At 31.1% G+C, this 26,361-nt stretch overlaps 2 protein-coding genes across 2 annotated transcripts; one reads left to right on the plus strand and one right to left on the minus strand.

Moving 5' to 3' along the window:
- The first annotated feature begins 296 nt into the window (after positions 1 to 296).
- Positions 297 to 1,883, plus strand: LOC136970823 (uncharacterized). Its single transcript, XM_067265292.1, has one exon. It carries the CDS (start codon positions 297 to 299, stop codon positions 1,881 to 1,883), a length of 1,587 nt encoding a protein of 528 aa, XP_067121393.1.
- Positions 1,884 to 1,925: 42 nt separating this feature from the next.
- On the minus strand, positions 1,926 to 24,779 carry LOC136970824 (kinectin-like; the record flags this gene model as incomplete). Its single annotated transcript, XM_067265293.1, has 5 exons — positions 1,926 to 1,961; positions 6,004 to 6,060; positions 10,266 to 10,349; positions 22,670 to 22,960; positions 24,693 to 24,779. Coding segments are annotated over 5 exons (555 nt in total), but the record flags the coding sequence as incomplete, so codon positions are not given.
- Between the last annotated feature and the right edge of the window lie 1,582 nt (positions 24,780 to 26,361).

Raw genomic sequence — 26,361 nt, forward strand, 5'->3', positions numbered from 1 at the left:
GGAACTACTCTTTTGGCTCTGCACGTTAGTAGGAAATGTAGTTGGGCGAGCAATTTTTGCCATTCTATCTGTAATTTCAGCAAATGGAACTAGAGGTCTTCACGAAGCTTGCTACAACAAAGCGATCACAAGGTGCACCAAAAAACCGTGGAAACCACCAGGTAGTAACACGATTCTTAGCCACGAATGGTCTCAGGCTCTTAATGTCAGATAAGGACAGAAGATTTGTCTTATGCAGAGAGAACGATTTTACTTCTAGAGCGAATGACTTTCTGTTGCATTCATGCTCAGTGGAGATGGACAGAGATCCAACGCCAACTGTACTGCGAAAGGCAAGGAAAATTATAACACTGCCAGGACTAGCACTGACTTTATCTGGTCACCTTGAACCTCCATCAAATGTTGCCTGCCCTAGGCTGTTCTTTCAGCCCAAAACGCATAAAGAGAACTGGCCGTTACGACCTTTAGTAAACAAAAGGTCGCATCCAACTTACCACCTGGAAAAAGCCCTGGCAAAATTTCTACGAGAGCTGCTCCCGGAGTCACCATTTGTCACTCCCTCCTCCATAGAAGCCAAGACCACCATCGAAGCCAACATCACAAGAGCAAACATCAACGTCTGCACCTTCTACAAAATGGACGTGATATCGCTATACCCTTCCGTCCCCACGTTTGAAGCCGTAATGCTAGCCAATACTATGCTCCTTAAGAAAGGTCTCACAGTTCAGCAGGTACTAGATATTCGCGAAGCGTTGATCTTCGTCACTGAAAACAATTATTTCCGCTTCAACCAGAAAATCTATCTCCAGAAACAGGGTGTCCCTATGGGCTCCCCTCTCTCTGCAGTCTTGGCCGAGCTCGTCATGAGGGACGTGGAGCAAAAAACTTTCAACGCACCGCTCACTATTTGCTACCCCCTGTTATACCTACGATATGTTGACGACATCCTAGTAGCATGGGGGAATTCAGAGGAAGAATTTATCCGATTTATGCAGCGACTATCAAGCGTTTATCCCACCATCAAATTCACTTGGGAAAAGGAGCGGAACCAGACAATAACATTTCTGGATATGCAGATACAGAAATCGCCGGAAGGACCACGGTTTGCGGTATACCACAAGTCCGACATGATTCCCCACATCACTCCAGCTGACGCCTTCCAACCATCGCGGTATATCAATGCCGCCATAGCAGCTCTCATCAGAAGGGCGATACTGCTTCCCTCATCGCAGGACCTAATAAATGATGAATTGGAAATCATACGAATGGCAGTATTACACGCTGGGTTCACAGGCGCCAAATTTACGCATGTACTGCGTAGAGTGAACGATTCCATCCACCCGTTCACCACGCTACACAACAAAAAAGAAATGGCAATAGTACCGTCAACATTACCATATCTAGGAGCACAGTCCATACTCATTAGCCGTATATTCCGGCGGTACGGCTTCGTGCTCCCCTTGACCCCTCTACCCAGCCTACGCAGAACCATATGCAACGACCGAGACAAAATCAGCGCATTAGAAAAATCGGGGGTCTACGCGGTGCCACTACAAAATCCAACAACAGGAGAAATAGAGAAATATATAGGGGCAACAACAAGAATGATCGCCTGCCGTATCGCGGAACACCAGGATGATATAAATAAAGGAAGGCAAACAACAGAGCTGACCAAAAAAGTTCTACAACAAGGTTACACTCCGCTTTGGTCAGAAACAGCGCTCCTAAAAAGCTCCAACAATAGAAAAATAATATTCATCTGGGAAGCGATCCTCACAATAACAGCAGAGGCATGCAACGTCCCCACCCTGGACTTGCCCGAAATTTGGGTCACTCTTTACAAGCGCATAAACACGCAAACACGCCGACAAGCGCACACGTAGTGTGTGAGCTTTTCAGCGCATGCACCGTCAATTCGTGCCGATCTAAAATCTCCTTCGAACCGGCGAAGTTACCGAACGCTAAAAGAATACATTATATTTTTAAAAATTCGCCAACGAAAATCTTCCGTTATTCGGTTTGGAACGTTCGGCACGTGCCTCTTTCAAATTTGTTCTTTCCACATTCGCCTGAAGACGACGATCGTAATTTTTCGTCGAAAGTGCTTGCAATAAAAAGAAGAATCTACGTTAACGCTGAACTCAGTGCTAATTATCAGAAATATATGCAACTTTGGCGTGAGTTAACTTTTATTATTTTCTACAAGCAATGGAAACTGCGAAAAACTGTTTCTTCACGTTGCTGAAATTACAGATAGAATGGCAAAAATTGCTCGCCCAACTACATTTCCTACTAACGTGCAGAGCCAAAAGAGTAGTTCCCAAATGCATACAACTTAAGCGCAAAAAGTTTCCGGAATGTATTCGAGGAACGCTTCCGAAAGTAGAACAGTCCCTTTTGACCAAGCTAATTAAAAATAGATCAATGAAAATAAATAAAATTAAAAAGCAAGGATCTTTCTACAGTCGGTTAACCAGGATGTGGCACTTATGAAATGAGTACATTAAAAACTTCTATATTTTTAATTATTATAAAATGTAATTGAAAATTTTCAATTGGGTGTTTAATATGCCTGATAATTTTGTTTCTCGGAATGTTTGTATACAAGAGCGAAGAATAAAGATTTAAAAGGTTACTATAAGATCAGATAAGGCAAAAATCGCAAAAATAAGCACTCCTATTAATACTTTTTATGAAAATAAATTTGGATTGTTATTGAAAAAATAAACAACTTTTAATATCAAAAGGAAACAAATGATAATTGATCCATCCACCTGTTTTGCTTATTTAGATCTTGACGAATTTATTCTTTTCACCCACAGTGGTAGTTTCAAGGACAATAGTAGGAATAAAATATCATATTTCGTTACAAAGAGAAATTCAATGGCAACAGGTAATTTATTATTTATTGACTCGAGTGCTTGTAAAATTCTGAGGGGAAGAGTACGATATACCCAATTCTGCAATATAACAAGGGGCTACTGTATTTCTAATGAAAGTTTATATTTCAAAGTAGGAATTTCACACAATACAATAAAATTATAACAGCAATAAGTCATGGAGGAAACAATGATTCATCACAGAACAGGAATGACTGAAAATTGTTTAAACCATCTTGAAAGACTGATTGCATATAATTGTATTATTTGAGAAAGAGAAAAAATCATCCAAGAATGTCCAAAGACAAATGCTGAAATTTCCAAAATTATCAATAAACCTAATGTTATAAAATTTACTAATAATTAGAAGCAAAAAGGTTAGTAATGGTAAAAATTTGAATTATAAATATACACCTTTAGAGGTTGGCTGGATAACCAACCTCCAAAGATATGTAACTTTCAAAATTTGGATTTGAACTTCAAAATACATAGTTTTTTTAACAACATTTACATTGTTCTAGCATTGAAGTCTAGAACAAATACAATAAACTATACACTCGATACAGATTTAATACTTGTTTAATTTTAGAACAATTGCCTTTTTCTTCTATAAATCTTATTTAAGGCATGAAACAAGGTTCTTGAGTAGAGTTAAATTTCATGTTAAGCATAGATGCATTTCTTTTATATAAACAATGTTCCAAAAGAAACACAGATTTGCTAAAAAAATTACATAGTGATTATTACATAATTTATTAGCTGGTTTTGAAATATTTCTTGTACAAAAACTAACTAATCAAAGCAGAGATTAGCAAAGCAAACCAAGACATGTCTGCTTTGCTATCTCATGTAATTTATTTGTAATGTTTAAAATTTCATCTTATGACATTCACTCGAAAGAAATTATGCTCTTCCTTTAAAATAAATGCATTGATATATTGGCAGTTTTGACTGCAGAAGTAATTCTCAACATATTCTAGAAAATTTAAGTTTCAAAAGCAGAATCAAATTATAAATAATGAAGTTCATTAGCGAGTTGTTTTACCAATTTCTATAATATACAATTTTGTGCCACATTTGGACTTTCCACATACTCAACTTTCTAGGGGTTGGTAATAATTGCCTAATTCTTTGCACAAATTTAAGAAAGTGAATTTGCATTTAAGAAATATTCATATAAAACAGGATCGATATTATAAGAAAAATATTCTCGTAATATTAAAGCTGCTTTTGAAAAATTCTTACTTTGTATAGATATTATGTAATTCTAACAAGTATCTAAGAATAAAAATAATTCAATAGATACTTTAATTGCATAGCAATCGAGATAGACAACAAATTTACATTTCTGTAATTTGATTTCCTTGAAAGAAACATGAAAAATCATTAAACACAATGCTAAGAATTCAAATTACTGCACAATTAATTTTTAATTTTATGCAAACTACTCTATTAGAAAATATGATAAATAAAAATATAAAAATTCAAAAGATTATTTTTGCATAGACCAAAAATATATTAGTATTAGATACAATGTAAATGTAAAGACTGACATTAATAAAATCAAAATTTTGACAACAGTTAAGAAACGTTGTTTACACGACATGCAGACATGCTAGATCCTTACCCCTTTCCTGGACTTTTTTGGTTTATCACTCTTTACTTGCAGTCACGATCAGTACAAGTTTTAAATATTATATATGTTACTAGTTACTAAATGACTTTAAAAATCTTTTTAAAGTGGTTAAGAATTTAAAATAATATTTTAACAAAAAAACCACTTACATTTGACATTACAGTCATTAGCTTTTCAGCCCAATTAGCGGAACCGTTTGTATAAATCTGAAATTAAAAAAATTGTTTTGAAGCAAACAATTTGTAAATTAAAATTATTTAACAAAATAAATTTTCCTATTTATTATGAATGTTGACAACTGATGTCAACTTATCCGGACCAGACATTAATGTTAAAGTTCATATCTTTTGAATGTCTGAATTAAGTGATTTATTTAAATTTACAATCAATCAATTTCTTGCATATGTCTATGGTGACAAACCTGCACTGTTAGATACTCCATACCTCTGAATTTACTGTTAAAAAAGTGACAGATAGTATGCAATTTAAAAACAAATGAATATTTGATGACACTTTCTATCTTGTGAAATTTGGGTTTTTAAGTCTTTTTTTCCGAATTAATTATTCCTACGATTTTAAAAGCGAAAAACAGAATTTGTGGGAAATTTTATAATTCTTCCTATTAAGGCAACCGATCTCACACTGTAACATCATAAAATTTACACTAAACATCCGAATTCATCATTTTCTTCTGTCCTGACAATGATCTCGTGACTTAGCTCCCACAACAAATCTATAAAAACAGTGTCTTTCCCTCCCTCGGGGGAGTCTCGTTTGGTCTGCCAGTCGTATGTGCTCGTGGACGAACCGCAAATAATTTGTTCTACACAGTTGCGACAAATTTGACCTAGTGCCTAACTGGACTAGTGGACCTAACGCCTTTTGGATTATATACATTTGACCTAGTGATATTCTGACGTCTACGGAACTTGAAAAGAGGTATGAAATGATCTGTGTAAACTCTCTCTCGAGCTCCCCCTATGCGTAATTGAGAGTTAGAATTTAGCGTAGAGAACTTAAAATTGTAATTAAATTTTTCGTCGATTTTAATAAATATTGTTTCGTTGTTACAAACGGAGTCTTTACTCGACTGTCAACCAAACCTTATCGTCGACCCCATCTCACCTCCTCTCCACTCGCATAACACGTAACAAAATGTAACAGCCATCCTTGACAAGTGAGCAGGTCAACGCCCTGTTGCCGGAAGGAGGAGTCAGACTTCCTCCGACCCTTCCGTGGCTCACAATAGCAAAAAAGGGTCTCCCATAGACTTAACATGGAATGGAGGAGTTTTGTGCCTAAATTTAAAAATACAGGGTGGTAACAAATCTTATTTGTTGAAACAGACTTAGTCTATGTAGATAAAAGCCAATCAGTGCTTCAACCGCCACCAACTAGTTAATTACGAAAAAAAATTTGACACTTACTCCAATAGCAGTACTCCGCAAACACCTGGTTAAAATAATATTTTAACAAAAAAAAACTTACATTTGGGATTACAGTTATCGGCATTTCAGCCCAAATAGTGGAAGCATTTGAAGAAATCTGAAATTAAAAAAATTGTTTTGAAGCAAACAATTTGTAAATTAAAATTATTTAACAAAATAAATTTTCCTATTTATTATGAATGTTGACAACTGATGTCAACTTATCTGGACCAGACGTTAATGTTAAAGTTCATATCTTTTGAATGTCTGAATTAAGTGATTTATTTAAATTTACAATCAATCAATTTCTTGCATATGTCTATGGTGACAAACCTGCACTGTTAGATACTCCATACCTCTGAATTTACTGTTAAAAAAGTGACAGATAGTATGCAATTTAAAAACAGAAATGAATATTTCATGATACTTTCTATCTTGCTTCATTTCTATTAACAATTAATTTTAGATTTAACTAAAATAAGTGAAATTAACAAATGAAATATTTCAGACCTAATAGCTTTTCATGCAAAAAAGTTTCATTATGTAAATCATCACATACAGTAATATCTGTAATGCTCCTTAAATCTACCATACAAATCATTGCAAGTAACTGTAGAGAAAACTTTCTAGAATGTTGGGAGTACAAAATAGCTGTACAGCACTCATAGGATCACTAGATGACTGAATATACATATCTAAATACGGAAATGCATTTCCCCACTGTCATTTTATACATATCTGGTGTTCCTGTATGATAATTTTTTTACAGCAATTTTGTACTCATTTCCAACAATCTAAAGAAAGAAAGGAAAAAAAAAAACAAGAAGCAGCAATCAAGTACCAAGAGATACCATTCAGATTGCTACAATTTACACATTTTTACAGATATGATTTAGGATTTCTGCCTTGATCCTTACCTTTTATTAATTCAGTCAAAAAACAATATTCCCTCCCCACTAAAGGCTGCATCATCAACTTCAATTACTCTGTCTATTCACAATATGTTCTTAAAAACTTTCAATTTACTTTTAATGCCATTGTGGGTGATATTTTTATTAAATCATAGTCAGACAAAAAAAATTTAATTTGTTAAAATTAAATATACATATATAATATAAATATTAAAAGTTTTCAGAATGATTTTTTAGCACTCACTTTCTACATTGAATAATCTATTTCGGAAGTATGCATATTATTGAAAGGTAAAACAGAGTTGAAATCAAACAAAAATTAATAACTATTTTTAAATTAAATATCAATCCAATTACAACAGTAATACACGAAAAGCAAATTGTTAATTACCAACACTGAACAAAAAATAAACGAGTAAATAAAACCACTGAGCACCGACGGTGGGTTTGTGTCTGACCAAAAAAATGGCTACACGAACTTTCATGATTTCTTCATATTTAAACAGAAGTTAGTTTCTCTGGAAAGTCCTCTTGGGAATCACTCCCTTGGCAGATCACTCAGTGTTGCTTTGCCTCATTCCATCAAAAACAAAGTGAACTCAGAAATTGAAGAGAACTGCAAAAACTATAATTAATCCAGTAACCAAAAATTTGGTCAGAATAATTTCCTGTTCCCATCACAATTTCCTAAATAGATTTTTTACTATTCACTATTTTGTTATATATACATATATGTATACACACACACACACAAATAATTTGCATAGGCAAAACAACTAGCTTTGATAATTATTCAGTTTTCCATCTATTTAGTAAGCGAAAATTTAAGTAAGTGTAATCTTCAAATAGTTTTTAATAAACAATCAGTTTCAATAGACATTAAAAAATATAGGAAATCTAGTTAACTAATGTATTTTTCAGATAAAATCAAATTATTATTTCAATTCAAAACAGACACTTACTTCATTCATACATAATTGGGCTTGAAGTTCTTTGACAACCTTTATAACATATTCATATGCGTCAACAATAAAATTAAGATTTGTTATTTCACGTGACAATTCATTGTTAATTTTCTTTTCATTTTCCAACTTCGGATCTCATTTCTTTCAGTGCCTATTAAATAAATTGAGCTTTTAATATACACAGACAAACTTAATTTTTCTTTTATCATCAGAAAGATCCCATTATATACAATTTTTATGAACTCAGTTTATGTCTTCAGCAATTTGGGAAGTGCTTTACAAAACTGAAGAGATAAATAAGACCAATAAAATTGTTGTTTCACGTTCTGACAACCACTACAAAAATCTTTAGTCTTGACATTTTAACTAATATTCACGACAATTTTTTGATTATTAGGTTTTCATAGCTAATAATAAAAAAAATGATTATGTACTAAAACAAAAAATATTTTAGAAAAAAAATTCTATCCAATACTTGTTCTCAATAGAATAATATTCCTGCCACTACATTCACACAAATTTTTGTATGACCACTATTGGTGGTAGATTTAGAGATTGTAATCTTAAACATGAAACGGACATAATTTCGAAATAAACCTTGCATACATCAGAAAGAGAATTTTTTAAACCGAAAATTGACTTATGCAAGGAATATTAAAAATCACCCAAAACTTGCTGTACAATTAAACTTTGTGCAAAGTTTGTTTTTAAGTTTTTGTAAATGCTGAAAGATCTAATAATTGCAATTATTAAATCTTTCAGCATTTCATTGTCAGTAGTAGTAATATTCTCAAATAACTGAAACAACTAATAATTCAAAATATATTTCTGATTATTAGGCCGAGGAACTAAGACATACAAGTACTAGTACACCAACTAATCAAATTCAAGTGGTGGAGTTTGTTCAACTTTGCATACATCTAACAAACATGACCAAAATGATCATAATTTTTGTATTTTGACAAAATAAAAGCAAATCAAGTATTAAAACCAAATAATAATTTGGCTTTAATACTTGACCGTTTCCTGTTCTTTAAAAACAAAGCACAAAACTGCCATGTAAAAAACATTATTTTGTACAGTGATTTCTTTTAAAGTCTCTATTTTATTTATCAAATAGTGTTCCTGTGTGATAAATTATGCACAACAATTTTTTACTTTTTCGCAAATAATTTTGTTTTTTTTTTTTAATAGTCAAAATTATAAATTATCTACACAGTACAAAATATAGTTTACCATAAAAATATTTCAATAAGAAATTTAGCAGACAATAAACTGACTAATAAAAAGTATGAGATAGTATAGCTTGTCCTAATTATTACACCTAGGACAAACTATAACGAAATTTACATTAAAAGTTTAATACGGGCAATACCCTTCGTACAGTACACGTTTTAGGAAATGCATTGTATCCAAAAGTTAAATGTTCAAAGTCAAACAATAATGTGTTTTATTCTAGTGTGAGAATCAAACAAGTTAAAGGAAAACAACAAGGATAACCTCATCAGAAGTTATTATATGTCAACTTTCTGACTTGAGTGTGTGTCAACTTATGCTTTCTCAGGGTTGGTAGACACACCTTTCCCACGACTTTTAATCAACTTGTACTTGCTGCCTTGAATGTGACGAGGGATGGCCGATTCCAGGCAGTCGTTGCCCGTTCTTTCAACTGTTCAGTTTAGTGTGTTTGTGTCCTTTTTGGATTAGTGCTCTTCTGTGGCCTCAGATTCCTTGTCATCATTACTTGTTACTTCTCTCCCAAACCGCTACATTCTAAAAAGATCCTCGGCGGGAATTCTAGTTCCGATTTATGAAGTACCAAAAATTTGTAATCTCTCTCTCTCCAAAAAATGCGAATACTCTGTGTAAAGTGTCGTACCAACTGAATCTCGTCCCTTCCTACGCCATCCTCTTATCCGTAGTCTCGCATACAAGACCACGTTATTGCCATCCAGAAATGCTCAAAACTCGTAGTAGTCGTAACTTACTTGGTGTTAGGAGGAAAAACCGAAGTAGAATCTCACACTAGAAAAGAAATTCTGTTCCCAGAAACATAAATCCCCGTAAAATAGGAAAGGTTCACTTTTTAAAAGTAAATATTTTTATGCACTATACCTTAAAATGTTAAAACTTTGCATTCACTATATTAAAAGAAATTTTCAAAAATGATTTTCATACCACAAAAACGAAAAAAGTACCACTGTATAATAGTCTGAATATTTTTTGTAGACTGAAAATTTATGAAAGTCTGAATTTGGCATATGAAGTGATTTAGAGATGTAAAGTTTTATACAAAAGTGAGTTGTCATTTACATTTATCAAAGTTCAGAATCACCTATAGTTCAGTAATGTTTGATTATTTAATTGAATTATAAATGATAAATACAATTACTATATAAGCAAATGAATCATTTAAAAATTTAAAAGTTAATTTGAATTACTATTACCATTTTATGAATGAACTCCATAAAAACCATTTCATCCTTTTCAGAATCTATCTGGTTCCTTAAGTATATTAAATCACGTTCCATCTGAAAGTACAATTTGGTAAGAATAATTCAGTTAATTCCATATAATACATGAAACTATTACACTAATTATGAAAATTCGATTATAGAATTTTTGAAAATGAGGTGATAGTAAATATACAAGTTGTCTCTAAAATTTTGCAGTGTACACAGTTAAGTGAAAACTACATTTTCTTTGTAATTCTGTAAAAAGTTTCCAAAACAAGTTTAAAACAATATTACACACACAAACATTGTTATATATAGACATGCAGGGACAAACATCAATAACCCGAATTACCAAGTTATGCTAATATTGATTTTAAATTAATTTGGTTAAGATTTAATAAGATTTTATTCAAAATATTTTATTTGTCATCACAATGTTCAAGTCTCAAAATTATTTGCAAAATCGAGAAATATTATAGAAACAGCCGATATATGCATTTTATCTCCAGAAAATTTATTTACATATTAAATTATACCATTAAAACAAAACCCCCACCAAATCCAACTTTATTCATATTTCTGGTTTGTGAGAATCTAATTAAATGAATCTTATAATTTAAATTTTGATGTAATATTTGTTATTAAATTCAACAATTTTCTACTTTTTAAAGGAAACTGAAAGAGGATAAAGGAAACACAGTTTCCCAACCATTTACTTTCTTAAAAAGTTCCTATTGTTTCCAATGACTAAATACCGAGCTAAATCGATTCATTGTCAAACAATCACAGTAAGAGCTCCCGATTGGAGAATATTTTCTGTATTTAACCCTTTTAAACTCATTAGGCTTTCACTGTACTGTTCCAAAACAGTCACTGCCAATTTTAGTCACTCAAGATCATTTCACTTTTATTATTTTAAAAATTTATGAAAAATCTAGCGTTTATCGCAGACATACGAAAAAATTCATGTATATACAATACTTATTGTAGTTTACAAGAGTGTAGTTTGTTTTTGCTAGCATAAAAACTTTATATATCAGAAATGACAGTTTGTATGCTATAATTTTCAACAATTTGATTACAAACGAAATTTTTCGATTATACAATTGATCTTTGTAAGTAAGCCTGCATGAACGACAATTTTGTTCTGTACATTTTGATATAAAATTTATGCATATTGCCTTATTTGATCACAAACTATATTACTTTATATAAAAAAAGTCTAGGATTTCTGTGTCATGGTGTTTCCAAGGTAAACTGAAACATTTTATTTAAAAATTTATTATTTATTATAGACAGTTGAAAAATTTTACATATATACATATACAGTAGAGTGTCGTTTATCCGAAAGCTTACCAGTTGGACTGTGTCGTGCTGAACCGAACGTTTTTGATACTAGATTAACTTCTAAAGTATAATTTTTGTTTTTATATTTTTCAATATATTTATTTTGTTTGTACAAAATAAAGAAATAATTTTTAACGATACAATAGCCTCGATTATTATTATAAAATTTTCGTTAGGCTTAAAATTGACGAAAATTCAACACGAAGCGACACGCAATGGAGAAAAATTTCAACATTGGATAGGTTAATATATTTTTTCGTGCATAATCGGTTATCAGAACAACCCCAGTCCCCAATTGATTCGGATAAACGACGCTCTACTGTGTGTGTGTGTGATATATATATATATAATGTTTATTTTAATTTTGCATACGATCACTAATTATATAAAGGTAAAAAAATTAGTTTCACAACTAAATAAAATACATTATATTTTTCTGCCAAATGATGTTAGTGAGAATTGATTACACACAGGCAAAGATCGAATAATATAATTCGAAAAACAGGCAAAAAATAACTTTGTTCTGAGTGCATCTTTGGATTACAAAATAAAACAGTCTTCTTGACACACAGAAATTTTCCGCTTGGAAATTATATATACACTCTAAAATAAAACGGTGTCTGGTAGTGAATACATGAAACACAGTGTATAGAATAACACGCCATAATATAGTGCCATCTAGGAATGGAATTTACATAAAAATTTTACTTTTTTAAATGGCGATAAATCGTCAAGTGATTGATTTAAAAATGTATTTCATGACAATATATTGTCAAATGTTCGTAAAAGGGTTAAGCGATTTATGCACCAGACTCTGCATAAATTAATAATCAGTCATTCCGTCAATATTTTTAATTTTGTACCTGGTCTCCCGACTTCTGTCTCATACGAATCCTCATTGGAGTGAGTTTAACCCTTTCCCGGCCAGGGTACCGATTCATTGTTACCCTGTTAAAAATCGACTTTTATAAAATTTATAGACAACAGATGTCAGCACTTGACGGTATCATCTTGTTTATCGTCTGTTTCACATATTTTTGTTCAGGTGGTGTTTTGTCGATGTAAAAAATTTTAATTATCAATGTTTTTTCCTTAATTTTTCATTTTCTGATAATTTTTTATTTCATTTTTAGCATATTCATGCAATAATATTACTACTAATTAATAAGTTTATTCAGCTATAATATGTTAATGCATCATAAATATTCAAGTTATGACCTTCAGTTCCGATATTTTATATACTTTTTTAATTTTTAATTATTTTCTAAATCTAAAATATCAGCAAATGTTACATCTATTGCTACTGATAATCATATGTTTATTACGAAAATAAATAAATCTTGTTTGATATAAAATGAATAAAGTATATTAGTTCATTATATTAGTTGAAAACAGAATAAAGTTCAGATTTCAAACAAATGTTTGATATAATCTGTGATTATTTCACAACAAATAAACGTACATGCATAAATGTTATATCAAATTGTACAGAACAATATTGTACGTTGTATTGGCTCAGTGACAATAAGAATAAAGTAACCAGACAATGTTAATTTTGACAAATAGTAACAAATTTTCAAGTCTGAATGTCAGTTATATATATATATATATATTTTTTTTTTCCTTAAATTTTTCAAACAAACTTTATTGAAATATGTCATATTTAAAACTAACTATATTGATAAATATATGTGATTTTTTTTTCATATGAAAAAAATAATAATTTAAATTTTTAGTGAATTTTTAAAATAATATTGCCTGATTCACCTATTTTGAACTTGGCCGTTTTACAAAATAAGGGGGCGTGGCAAACGGCAGGCTAAGAGTTAATGAATATACTCAAAGGTATTATGTAACTTTTTATGTACACGCTCTTCCTCGCGAACATTAGAGAATTTACGAGTTCTTTATTAAGCTTATTCTAGTCTTTTGTATTTTATTTTTATCAAATTTCATTGCTTGTTTGTTAAATTGGCCTTGATGTCTATTAATCTAAATGGAAACCAATTGACAAATCTACGGTCTTCCCATTCAAAGAATTTAAAGGCTTCCCTTCTTAGAATTATAAATATTAAAATCACGAGTTAAGATGCGTTATTCCTATCCTAACCGGTGTCAGGTCCTGACAGGAGACAGAATCTCGCAATTTCCATCTCCTGTATTAAATAAATATCTTTTTAAGCCATCCATTGACAAAGTGAGCCAGTCTTACTGACTCATTGCCAAATAAGCAGTAGAAAGAAAATACCTTTGTACCCATGGCTTCTCACATGTTCACGTTATAATTTATCAGTAATTTTGAATACATTGCACACAGCAGAAAACATTTATTAAAGAGGCACTTTTGTAATAAAACACAAGTTTCTTTTAAAATTTAATGCACATTATAAACTATTTTTAAACATTTAATGCATTTCTTGCAAAATATATTACTCACCTTTTTATTTTTGTATTTCTCTGCAAAATTTTTTCTGCTCATTTCTTCCTTTTCAGAAATTATTTATAAATATAAAAACATTGTTTCGTACATCTCTACTTTCTGACAAGTATTAAAATCTTCAATAAACTTTGGCAATTATCTACACACTTTACAAGATAAATTTAACAATGTGCATGCAAGAGATACACTATATTATACATTAAAAGCAAGCCATCAGAGTATTCAAGGTACTTTTATTAGTATTTTGGAAGGTGCATTACAAATGCTTTTATTATGTTTTTATAGAAATGCAATTTACCCCAATTTCTCCACTAATATGCATGCATTTAGTATCCCAAATCTGGTAGATGGTTAAAAATTTAGATTTTCATGGATCCTATGAAGAAAATGGGACTAGGCACTGCCTTCATCTCATGTAAAGCAGACACATGCATTCCTCTCAATGCTATCTGTTAAGGTGATAGTATGAGAGGTAGGCAAAGCTTGTTTCTGCCAGCCATAGGCAAAGGAAACATGTCACAAGCAGTGTAAAACTGTGTACCAAAATGTGTAATTTAAATAAAAATTGTAAAAAATCCAGCATTGTTTAAAACGTAAACAAAACTTTAAAAACCTTTTACATTATAAAATTTACATAATTACTTGAATTTAGATAATTTTGCTGCAAACAGCTAAATAGCCATTCATTAAAAATACAGAAAGTAAATATGCACTACTTCAATTTTAATTAAATGTTAATTTGTATCGATTCAAGTATTTGAATTACATAAAATATTCTTATTTCTCCATTTTTTTATCAAAGCTACTAATCAGACACTAGGATTGCTAGAAGGCAACAACTTTAAAACAGTGTTATTAAATTCAGTAACACAGTTTGTAAGATTGCTCTTGCTCTGTAGTCCTTGCAGTTTGCAATACCACATGGACACTACAGCTTGGTATGAAATGCAAGTCTGAATATTTTCATTTGATTTTGGTGACCCGTGCTTGTGCATGTGAAAAAGCCTAACAAACAAGCATGCGAGTTTGCGACTATGCTTAGACATAGTGCACCTATGCCACCATCTTGCTATTTTTTCTTCCTGTTTATTATTATTTAATAATCAAAAATTTTTTCTGCATGCCTACTTTCCAATCTCACTGCATGCCACTACTATACATACAAGATAGTAAAATGGTTTAGATATAGGCAAACAGAAAATTAAATTACAGTAGCCCCTCATTATATCATGTTTATCCAGAAACAAAACAAAAAGAAAAGCACAATATAACTGAGTACTAAAATTTCTAGGCTTTTACTGAACAGACTACACATGCTAGGAAATCTCTATTCTTTCATCAAGTGTGATATAAAATAAGCTGTTTTTCAATACCTAATTTTAATGACTTGAAACCGTGTCGCGCTTGTTTCTTGTTGACTATGAACACAATATAGTGCTTACGATGATCACTTGGCATTTCTTCTCCCTGTTATTTAGTTTGATCAACTAAATAACAGGGAGAAGAAAATGGCAAGTGATCATCGTAAGCACTATATTGTGTTCATAGTCAACAATACCTAATTTTATTTGTGATTACATCATATTAATTGATGTTTACGTAAACATTGATACTACAAGTGTCCATTTAGCATTACTGTTCCTTTAATAATGACATTTAAAGACAAATACTATCGATATAAAAACAAAATATCAGTTGCAATTTTATTATGAAGTACGTACAGGTAACCCCCGTATAACATGGGAGTTATGTTCCAAAAAATTGCCGTGTTATACAAAACAAAGAACTAGTGCAAAAAAACGGGTTTGGTTCAAAATATTAAAAAAAACACGCTGTTAAATCCTTCTTTAAATCAGATTTATTATTCACAAGTCGAAAGGCCTGATGGCATTGGGGCATACAAAATTACAAATAAAAATAATAATATACCGATTATTATACTGTAAAAATATAAAATAATTTATTTTGTTAATTTAAATAGCAGCTAGGGGCACCCCTAGTGGCCATTTTTGGCATACAGTGATAAAATCTGGTTTTTCAGCTTCATGTAGTAGATTTTTTAATGGTTAAAATACTTGTTATTTAAGTAAATATTTTACCAGAGGATTATTCATCCTATATGATGATCTCAGCATGAGTATCATCAACTGGTAAATGAGTATCAGTTTTTATTACATTTCGTGTTGTACGAGGGTTTTACCTAATTCCTGAACTGTGTTAGGGTGAACCCGTGCTTTAAAAGCACCATGTTATATAGAGGACGTTCCCAATTCTCGAACCGTGTTATAGAGTGAATCCTTGCTATAGAAGTGTCATGTTATACGGGGGTTACCTGTACTATATTTTATAACAAAATTGCTTATTAAAAATGTGTGTAATTTATATTTTTCAATAAAAATTATAAACACAGTAATTGAAAATTATAAAAATTGATGTTCTATTATATGTTCTATTTTTAAACTTATAAAACTACAGAGTAAAACTTCTCTAAAAAGCAAAGTAAAGCTACAACATTATAAAAATTTTAGAACTTTCCATTCAGGAATATAAACAGGTAACCTCCGTATAACACAGCACTTCTATAGCACGGATTCACTCTAACAAGGTTCGAAGATTTGGGTAAAACCCTTGTACAACATAAACGTAATAAATTTTCACATACTTAATTACCAATAGTTCACGAAAATAATAGTTGTCGTAAACTATTAGTACTGAAGCATGTAAATTTTCTTTTCCCGCCTTCTGTCGATACGCATGGTCCTTCTCGAAACTCGTTTTATGTTGCCAGATCTCAACGCTTCTGTGTTGCCGGATGTTTTTCCCTTTTTCCATACTTGCTTTATTCTTCATAAGTACTTTGCACCATATAAGAAAGTTTATAAAGATCTTTTAACTAAAAGAAAAGCAATCTAAAATAACATATTTTTTGCAAAAGGTAGAGCATGGATCTGAAGATAATGCAGAAAAATGCTCAGAAGACAAGAATCTTGCCAAAAAGAAAACGCCCTCGGTTAATAGTGCTTAGTAATGAAGAAAACATTGTTTAATTTATATTAATATGTATCACTTAAATATCTTTATTAAAATTTTATTCTCTTAATTATGAAAATATAATAGCGTGTTTTTTTAATTTTTGGAACCTAACCCCTTTACGTACTAGTTCTTTTTTTTCTATAACACAGCAATCTTTTGGAACATAACTCTCGTGTTATATGGAGGTTACTGTAAATCTTTTCCTTACAGATTACACAGTGAATTTGAAATTTCACACCTTTATGTGAAGTTACTGAATTGGCTGTATTGTGTCAATTCAGGAAAGGTGCGAAATTTAAAATTTACAGAAACTTGTAAATGAAGAGACAGTACTTAAAACCAATAAACAAACAACTTTTAATATCAAAAGAAAACAAATGATAATTGATCTGTCCACCTGTTTTGCTTATTTAGATCTTGATGAATTTATTCTTTTCACCTGCAGTCATAGTTTCAAGGACAATGGTAAGAATAAAATACTGTATTTCGTTGCAAAAAGAAATTCAATGACAATTAGTAATTTAAAATTTATTGACCGAAGTGCTTTTAAAATTTGGGAGACATAAGCAAAGTGTGCAATATATCTGAATCTGCAATATAGTGAGAAACTACTGCATTAAAAAAATTAAGAATGTGATTATAAAATAAAGTGTTACTGTTAAATAAAATAGGATGATCAAATTCCACATTAAGCTAAAGTACCAGAGAAACTTGAGTTAGAACTTTTGTGTTGAAAAAGTATTCGTGATTACTTCATTAAAAACAAATTTTAAACAAAATGTATAAATTCCCATATTTCTTAACTTTGCATTATAAGGATAACGAGAGATGCGAAGGTTTTAGTTTACAGGAGTTTCAACAAACTCATTTACAAAATAGGGACTTAGGGATATGAAACTGGAATGGAAAAAAGGGACTAAATTACAAACTTTAATAAAAAAAGGAAGGGATTTTATTAGAGACCTTAGATTTGCAAACAAATTCTTGGTACCACAGAGTCACAAATACAAAATATGCTTATTTCAGGAAACTAAATTTTATCACGAAAGTTTACATTTCTGCCTTGAAACTGAAACATTTTCAGCTTATATATATTTTTGATTTTTTTAATATAAGTTGTTTAATTATATATATGAAAAAAACCAAACAATTTAAATTACATAAGATTGCATGAAATTTTGAAAAAAGTGTCATCTTGTGTAATTTAACTGTTATTTGATTTTTGAATATTTTAAAGCTAAAGATGTTCCAAGGCAGAAACAAAAGCAAAATAATTATTTTAGATACGTTTTCCTAATCATATTAGTATTTGTGTAATTTTAGATTTTCTTGAAAATTACCTATTTATGCATTTTAAAATCTCCAACCTAATGATCAGTTAAGTCAAACCCAAATTTAGTTACTCCATTTATTTAATATCTCATATAGGAGCTGTCCATAAATTACAAAAGGGCAATTTTGGCCATTCTAGACTCCCACCCACCCATGTAAGAAACTCATCCCCCACCCTATCTTACGTAATATTTTGGCATGATTTTATAGAAAGATTTTAACAACAAAACTTTTTTTTATGAAACCCTAAAAACTTAGGTCTGGAATATATAATTATTAATTAGTTAATTACTGTGTACTATTATTTATAAAAGACTATGTGAACAAATTTAAAAATATAAACATTTAATGAATTCGAATAAATAATTTATTTTAAAAACTATTTTTTAAATTAACATTATCATTATTATTATTATTATTAATTAACGTCATTTATTTTAATATCAATTTTAATTTTCAAAGAAGACACAAAACTTTGCCAGATTGATTAGCTAGTGACGTGTAAACAGAAACGTCATACAAAATAAAACAAGAGAATAGAGAGAAACCACATTCCGTTATCATATTGATTACATCTCGGCTAAGGCCAAGAAAATAAACTACATGCTGCTAAAATGTGCTAGGTACACCTGGGGACTAAATAATAAAGCTAATATAACTTTATATAATGGGGCAATACTACTTTACACAGCCTCTGGCTGTGGTCATGTAACTAGCAAAAATTCAGTAGCAAGAAAATTACTCTCTTCAAAGCCAGTTCGACATCAGAATTTCAAAGTGCTGCAGAACTGTTCTTACTAAAGCCTCTCTGATACTAGCAGAGCTCCTTCCTTTGCCACTATGTATTGTAGAAAAGGTTCTAAACTACTACATCAGAACTACAAACATCAAACCTCAACGATATCTACTCCTATATACAGCTGCTCATATGCTACCAACATTGAAATTACCCACTATCTCCGATCATCATCCTGTAAACAAGGTTATTTGGTGTCATCTGCTTCCTCCATGGATAATCATGCAGACATTAATATCTACACAGATGGGTCCAAAAGCTCCCTACTATCGGCTCAAGTATCTGTATCTTCCTCCAAACTGACAGTTTGCCAAAAATATGTTAGAAGGTACAGATACCTCCCACATACCTTCATCTATCAAGCTGAAGATGATGCTGACTACCAAGCTGTTCAGTGGGCCACTTCACTACAAAACAAAACTCTGTCTATCAACATTTACAGTGATTCTCAGTCTGTCATAAAAGCTCTATTAAATCCCAATTGCAATAGCAATAAAATCACATATATCCAGCACCATATTAAAAATCTTGTAAATAAGATAACTTTTATATTTGTTCCTGGCCATACTGGCATACTAGGAAATGAAAAAGCCAATTTTGAGGCTAAGTCAGCTGCAAAGGACACTGATTTCGACAACACTCACATCCGTCTCTCGCATAGCAGCCTTAAAAATTATATTCACTTTTGCATAGCGTTGTCACGGAGTCAGTAAAAGTAGTTGAGCAGTAAAACTGGTAGAATAACAAGACTATTTTCCTAGTGTTGAATGTAGATTCTCATCACTATTTAGAGATTTAATGTTTGCTACTGCTCAACTACTTACTGAGCTTGGTGATATTAGAAGCTACCTGGCACTGTATAACCGAGCAGAAACTGCCTCTTGCTTTTACTCTACAGAAAACCTAGACACTGTCCAATTTATGATCAACATAAACTTATTCTGAAATTAGAAATCTTTATGCTTGGTTTCAGGTGGCCACGTACACTCGATAAGCTTGTTCAGAAACCACTATTTGATGCTATTTACAATTATGTTCACAAAATATGAAAGAAAAGACTATTTATAATTTCTAGTTTTACATTTTAGTTTTCACTAAAAGCCAAATACTAATTTTATTTTCTCTTTTTTATCACGTATTTTGGTTTATGTATTCTTAGTGTTATACACCCATTGAAGTGGTGCATTTATTCTAATAAAAAAACAAGAGAAAGAAACCACCACATGGCCTTTCTCCCGTGACAAAAAATGTGTAGAGCGTGAATCTGCTAATATTATTACTCTATCATGTTACACGAGACAACAAGCGTTGTTAATACAAACTGCCAAATTGAAGCCAAATTAAAAATGCCACAACTCAACGAGATCAAAAATACAAATATTACGTAAGACGTGATCTATTACCCCCTACCCGAGTAAGAAATCTTAAGAAATCCTTGACCCCACCCACCCCACAATACCTTACGTAATTTATGGACGGCCCCTAATTTAGCTAGTAGTGGAAAACAAAAAAGTCAAATAAGCACGGTAATAAAGCTAGTCTAAAAATTTTTAAAAAGGTAAAGTAATTGGGAAATTTTAAAGATAACTTATTTACAGACCTGAAGTTAGATTTGATCTGAATGGAATATAGAATTAAATTTATGAAGCTTGCAACAATTATATCATCTTTAATAAATACCTTTTGGCTTTGGAGAGTTATAGTTTACAAATCAAATACAATTAGACTTTAGTTTCTTTATACAAAAACTAAAACAAAAGAATCAGATACAAAACTAAAATGAAATACAGAATAGATTTGGACAAACTGAATTAATAAAAAACAAAGCAATACTTAAAAGCAGACTGCAATTTATGATAAACAAAATATGGCTTCACTCAAGCAATGGCAATAGTGCACACAATACTTATTCCTAATATTGACACTGGCTATTTATGCATTACATTATTAGTGCTATTATGATCATTTGATAGATAATCTAGATAAGATAGTATTAGAATCCCTCATTCTTTGCTGGGGCAAAAACATGGCCTTTCAAAATTTTAATAAAACCACAAAACATTAAAATTTTGTAATATATGAAATAAAAATATATATATATTTTTTTTTTTTTACTTTTCACTCTGACATCGAGATGCTATTATCAAGGCCATCATGGGTTTGAAAACCCACAATGAACGTCTGGGTGGCAGTGAGGACACCACAAGACTTTCAGGGACTATTGAGACCACAGTTTAATGACCGATATATATAGAGTGAAAATATATACCACTACTAGTGTGTTCATAAAGTCCCCCTACAGTAGGCCAAACCACATGGCTCAGCCAAGTGGTGATGTCATAACGCTTAATGTACAATTTGTTGTGATATCATTCTTCATTCCTGAAAGTTCTTTCCATTTTCCCTTCCCATTGCAAAAGGATTTTACAAAATCACTCCTACGTATCTAGTACATAAAAGTACAGTGTAACCTCGCTTAATAAACATAATTCGTTCCAGAGTCTTACTCGTAATGCGAAACACTCGTTAAGCTAAACAATTTTCCCCATAGAAATTAATGTAAAATACGATAATGTGTTCCACGCTGGAAAAAAAAGCTCAAATGTTTTATGTATAACGTTTATTCAGAAAAAAATTGTACAATATACACTGTTAAGGAGAGTGAATCATCGTCATCTCGTGCAAAATGAACTATCCTGGAATAAGAATTCGATTTGCAGAAACGAAACAAAAAATATCACAGCTAAAATGTTTGATAAATACTCTGAATGATAAGCCAAATTCTTGGGTTATGTAAAAGCTATAATTAAATATTAGAAATTAATTCATTTGACTAGGGGTAGGTAGTTATGATTCCATGTTGTTTTAAATTTAATAATTATAAATAGTTAACTTTTAATTCAGACATTTCTAAAATTTAATTTGGAATCTGTCATTAAATTTAATGATCCAAGAATTTGGCATATTTAGCATGTTTATTATATAATGGGCTATGGTTGTTGATGTTCATAAGTAATATGTGAGAACACTAGTTTCGAAAAATATGTGATCACAAGAGACACTAAGATGCTAGTGCTATACAGACTGATGGAGCATGCTGCAATTTTGGGCTTCCTTTCTCCTCATCACTCGTTATGAAAAATATCGCTCGCTAAGCGAGGCAAATTTTTGCAATTTGTTTTGCTCGTTATGTGAAATACTCGTTGTTTGTTAAGAGAGGTTCCACTGTACTACAGTACAGAGAATATTAGAATATAAGTATATGCATCACAAACCAAAACACGTGCACATGTATGTGAGAAAGACCAACAAAATTTTTTGGTATAGTAAATTTGTTAAGTCTAATAGATAATAGCAATTTATATTCAAAAACCTAGATGCTAAAGTATAAGTTAATTCCAGTAAAGATAAAAAAACTGAATCATTATCAATATACATAACAATTACCTTTTTGATTAAGTCATCTTTAGCTTTCAATTTATTTTCCCATGTAAGTTCTTCAGTTTCAACACTTGTCTGCAGATTGTTAAGAAAGTCTTCTTTTTCAGATAAAACCTTCTTATAATGAAGTATCTGAGCTTCAAGCGTTTCATTATACTCTTTCAATTCTAAAACATTCACTTGACCAGTCTTTTTTGAATCAGAAATAAATATTTCTTGATCACTTATCATTTTTTTATAACTATTTAAGACATCGGATGATTTTTCTTCAAATTGAACAAACCATTCATCCTGATACTGAAAGTCAAAAAATTAAACATTTTTTTAAGAAAAGTTAAAAGCGTCATTTAAAATTGTCAGTATTTATGCTGGATCAACAAATTATTCAATAAACTTATTGAAATCAAATAACTATTTACAAAACTAAACAGTAAATATATTTAAATACTAGTGCGCTACTTTAGTTCAGTTCATTTTTTAACATTTCGCCTCCCATGTATAAATGTTTTGTAAAGAATTGTTAAGTAGCACTTTGTTTTAAATGAATCTTTAATATTTTATATTGGATATTATTTCTAATTAATCCCAGTTTAATTTTAATAGTTTTAAATAAAAAAAATAGGAAATATATATTATATGTGAAACTCATATCTTGTTTACCAATTCACAAAAGATCTTGCAACTATTTTTCCAGATTTGCCGTATTCTCAACAAGGAGACGAATTCGACTATTTCGTACATTGTTTATTTTTATCATAAAGGATAAACTTCTAATTTCTAGATCATTGTTTTATAAAAAACTTATTGTATAAAATAGTTATAGTATATTACCAAAAGTTAGAAAATGTTTTTTAAATGTTCCTTCCACCCAAAAAAAACAACAATTTAACTGCAGCACATTGTTTCCAATAGATCGCATTTCCTGTTTAACACTACCTAATCAAAACAGGAAAATGGGCATACATAAAGTTTCAAACCATCCTACCTTAAATTCCTTTCTACAGATTATGCTTTCCAATTGCACATTTTATTTTCTTTCTACAATTATGTGTAATTTTTGAATTTTTAAAGAATTATAATTTGCTTCTTGTTCCAGGAGAAAAAGAAACCATCTGTTTGCTGCCTCTTAACTTTGCTACAAATTTGAGAATGCCATTATTTATAGAAAATCCAAAGTCAAATGAATTTGTCATTTCAATTAGATGAAAAAACATTTTACATCTTGGTGAATTTATATTTTGTTACCGTCGTTCATTCATTTCTGAATAATTGAAATTTTGTTTTTATACATTATTAAGTTCATATTAGTTATGAATTATATACAATTTGAAAATGTAAGCAAATGAATACAGCAAAGCAAATTCGAAGGGAAAATAACCACGGGCCAAGAAACATTTCAATACACCCTTTTTAGTAAATTGTAAAAAAAAGCATACAAATGTAACTGTAGTAGTTCCTAGAACATTCCGGTATAACATACATATTTTAAAGGCAATCTCAAAAACCTTTCAAAGGGTACGTTCGTTGAGTTAAACGAGAATGACGTCATCGTTATTCTTGTTTCGTTAGACTTTTCGAACGATTCGTTGTAACTAAATGGCTGTTTCTAAAATCGAAGATATGAATGTTGCTAGTGCAGCCTTATCCAAAATATTTTTTCTTAGGTTGCTTCGGATGGACAGTTATTTCAATCATTTCACCTTTTAATTCACAATTTAAACACTCGAGTAGATCTAGAAACATCGATATCGTCGAGCGCCATTTTCTTAACGAAGTAAACTAACTCTTTCCTCCGTGAGCTTCGTTAGAGTTTCGTTTGATACGTCATCGCCGCGGAGCACGCGCACTGAGCGACATTACTACTTTTCGAACGATTCGTTACTAACGCGTTTAACTCGTTCGACTTAACGAACGTACCCAAAGTAAAGGGCTTTCGCACTTTTGGAAAAAAGAAATTTGATACAATGAATGTAGCCAAATAGCTAATTTTTGTTTATTTTAGATTGTTTGAATTAACTTAATAGCTTACCTGATTGCAGTTAACGCATACATCTGGAAAAAGCCTTTGTAAAATTTCTGATGCTCGATCTCTCTGTTTTTGCAATTCTGAAGATTGCTAATATAAGTAAACATTAAAATTCTGCATTATTATTACATTAGCAATATAAGTAATGAGCTTAGATTAAAATAGCTGTAAAAATAATTCTAATCAATCCCAACTATGATTTTCAGTAGTGAATAATAATTCCATTTACACGGAAACTACAGTAAAACATCGATTATCCGAAACAATTTGGGACTGGGTTTGTTCGGATAACCGATCGTGTACGAAAAAATATATTAAGCTATCCCATGTTGAAAATTTTCTCCATTGCATGTTGCTTCGTCGATCTTAAGCCTAACAAAAATTTCTTAAAAATAATAATCGTGGCTATTGTATTGTTAAACATTATTTCTTTATTTTGCACAAACAAAATAAATACAGTAAACTCCCGATTATCCACGTGCAGATTATCTGGTTTGTGAATTATTCGTGCATAAATTTAATTTTAAAAAAATGTAATCAAAGTAATGATTTGATTAAATTTTGGGAAAAAATGACAATACTGGATGCGATACATGATGTAACTCAATCTTGAAACAAAAGAAAGACAATAACACTCGTTTGATCGGGGAGAAAAATTCTACCAAATGTAGGTGATTTTTTGGATTCTATCAAGCTCCAGACAAGTGAAACAGTATCTGAAATAAGTGAGCTAAGTGCAAATTTACATGTCTTTGAAAATGTTGATAGAGAAAATATTGAGGAGTGATTAGAACATGATTCATATGATGGAGGTTTTCAAATAATGAGTGACGCAGATATTATTTCCAATCTGATTCAACCAGAAGAGCAAGAGAATGAAGCTGAAAGTAGAGAGGAAGAAATTATCAATCGCATTAGTCACAACACGGCCCTGAATTCTGTTGACACACTGTTGGAATACATCAACCAATGGGAATTCGAGTATAATGACATAATAGCTCTTAGAAAAATTCGAAATGATATTAAAAAATCATTAAAAGATTCCTGCAAACAAACCAAATTCACAGGTTCTCTTAATAATGAGCATTAAACATGTTAAAATAATTGTCTGCCTTAAAAATGTATATGATGTTGTATTTTAGAAATAAATAATTATAGTTCGAATTATCCGTGTTTTTGGATTATTCGTGCCACTTCTCCCCACCATTAGCCCGGATAACTGGGAGTTCACTGTATATTGAAAAATACAAAAACAAAAAAATTATATTTCAGAAGTTAATCTAGTATCAAAAACGTTCAAATTCAGCACGACATGCCCAGACACACAGTCCTCAAGAAAAACACCCAAAAAACAAGCAAAGCTCACCACTCGTGATGGGGGAAAAAAGCCTCGTTCAAATACTGGCGCGTCCTTAAGTACTCTCTCGCGGCCGTGCCAGTGCTGCCAGCTAAAACACGCACACCAACATAAATTATATTCGAGTGGCCCAAGACAGCCAATTATTGCCACAGCACTAGTGGAAATTTGAATTTGTCGACTGGAACGCTTTTGGTTAACCGATGTTTCCATTGATCGGTATTCGGATAATTGATGCTCAACTGTAATTTTTGTAGATGTGTGAAAATCATTATTGCAAACTTTTATAATAGAAAAAGTCAACTTAATGGTAAT

The sequence above is a fragment of the Centruroides vittatus genome, unplaced genomic scaffold, assembly GCF_030686945.1.
Source record: "Centruroides vittatus isolate TY-2023 unplaced genomic scaffold, ASM3068694v2 contig_2199, whole genome shotgun sequence".
NCBI classification, from domain to species: Eukaryota; Metazoa; Arthropoda; class Arachnida; order Scorpiones; family Buthidae; genus Centruroides; species Centruroides vittatus.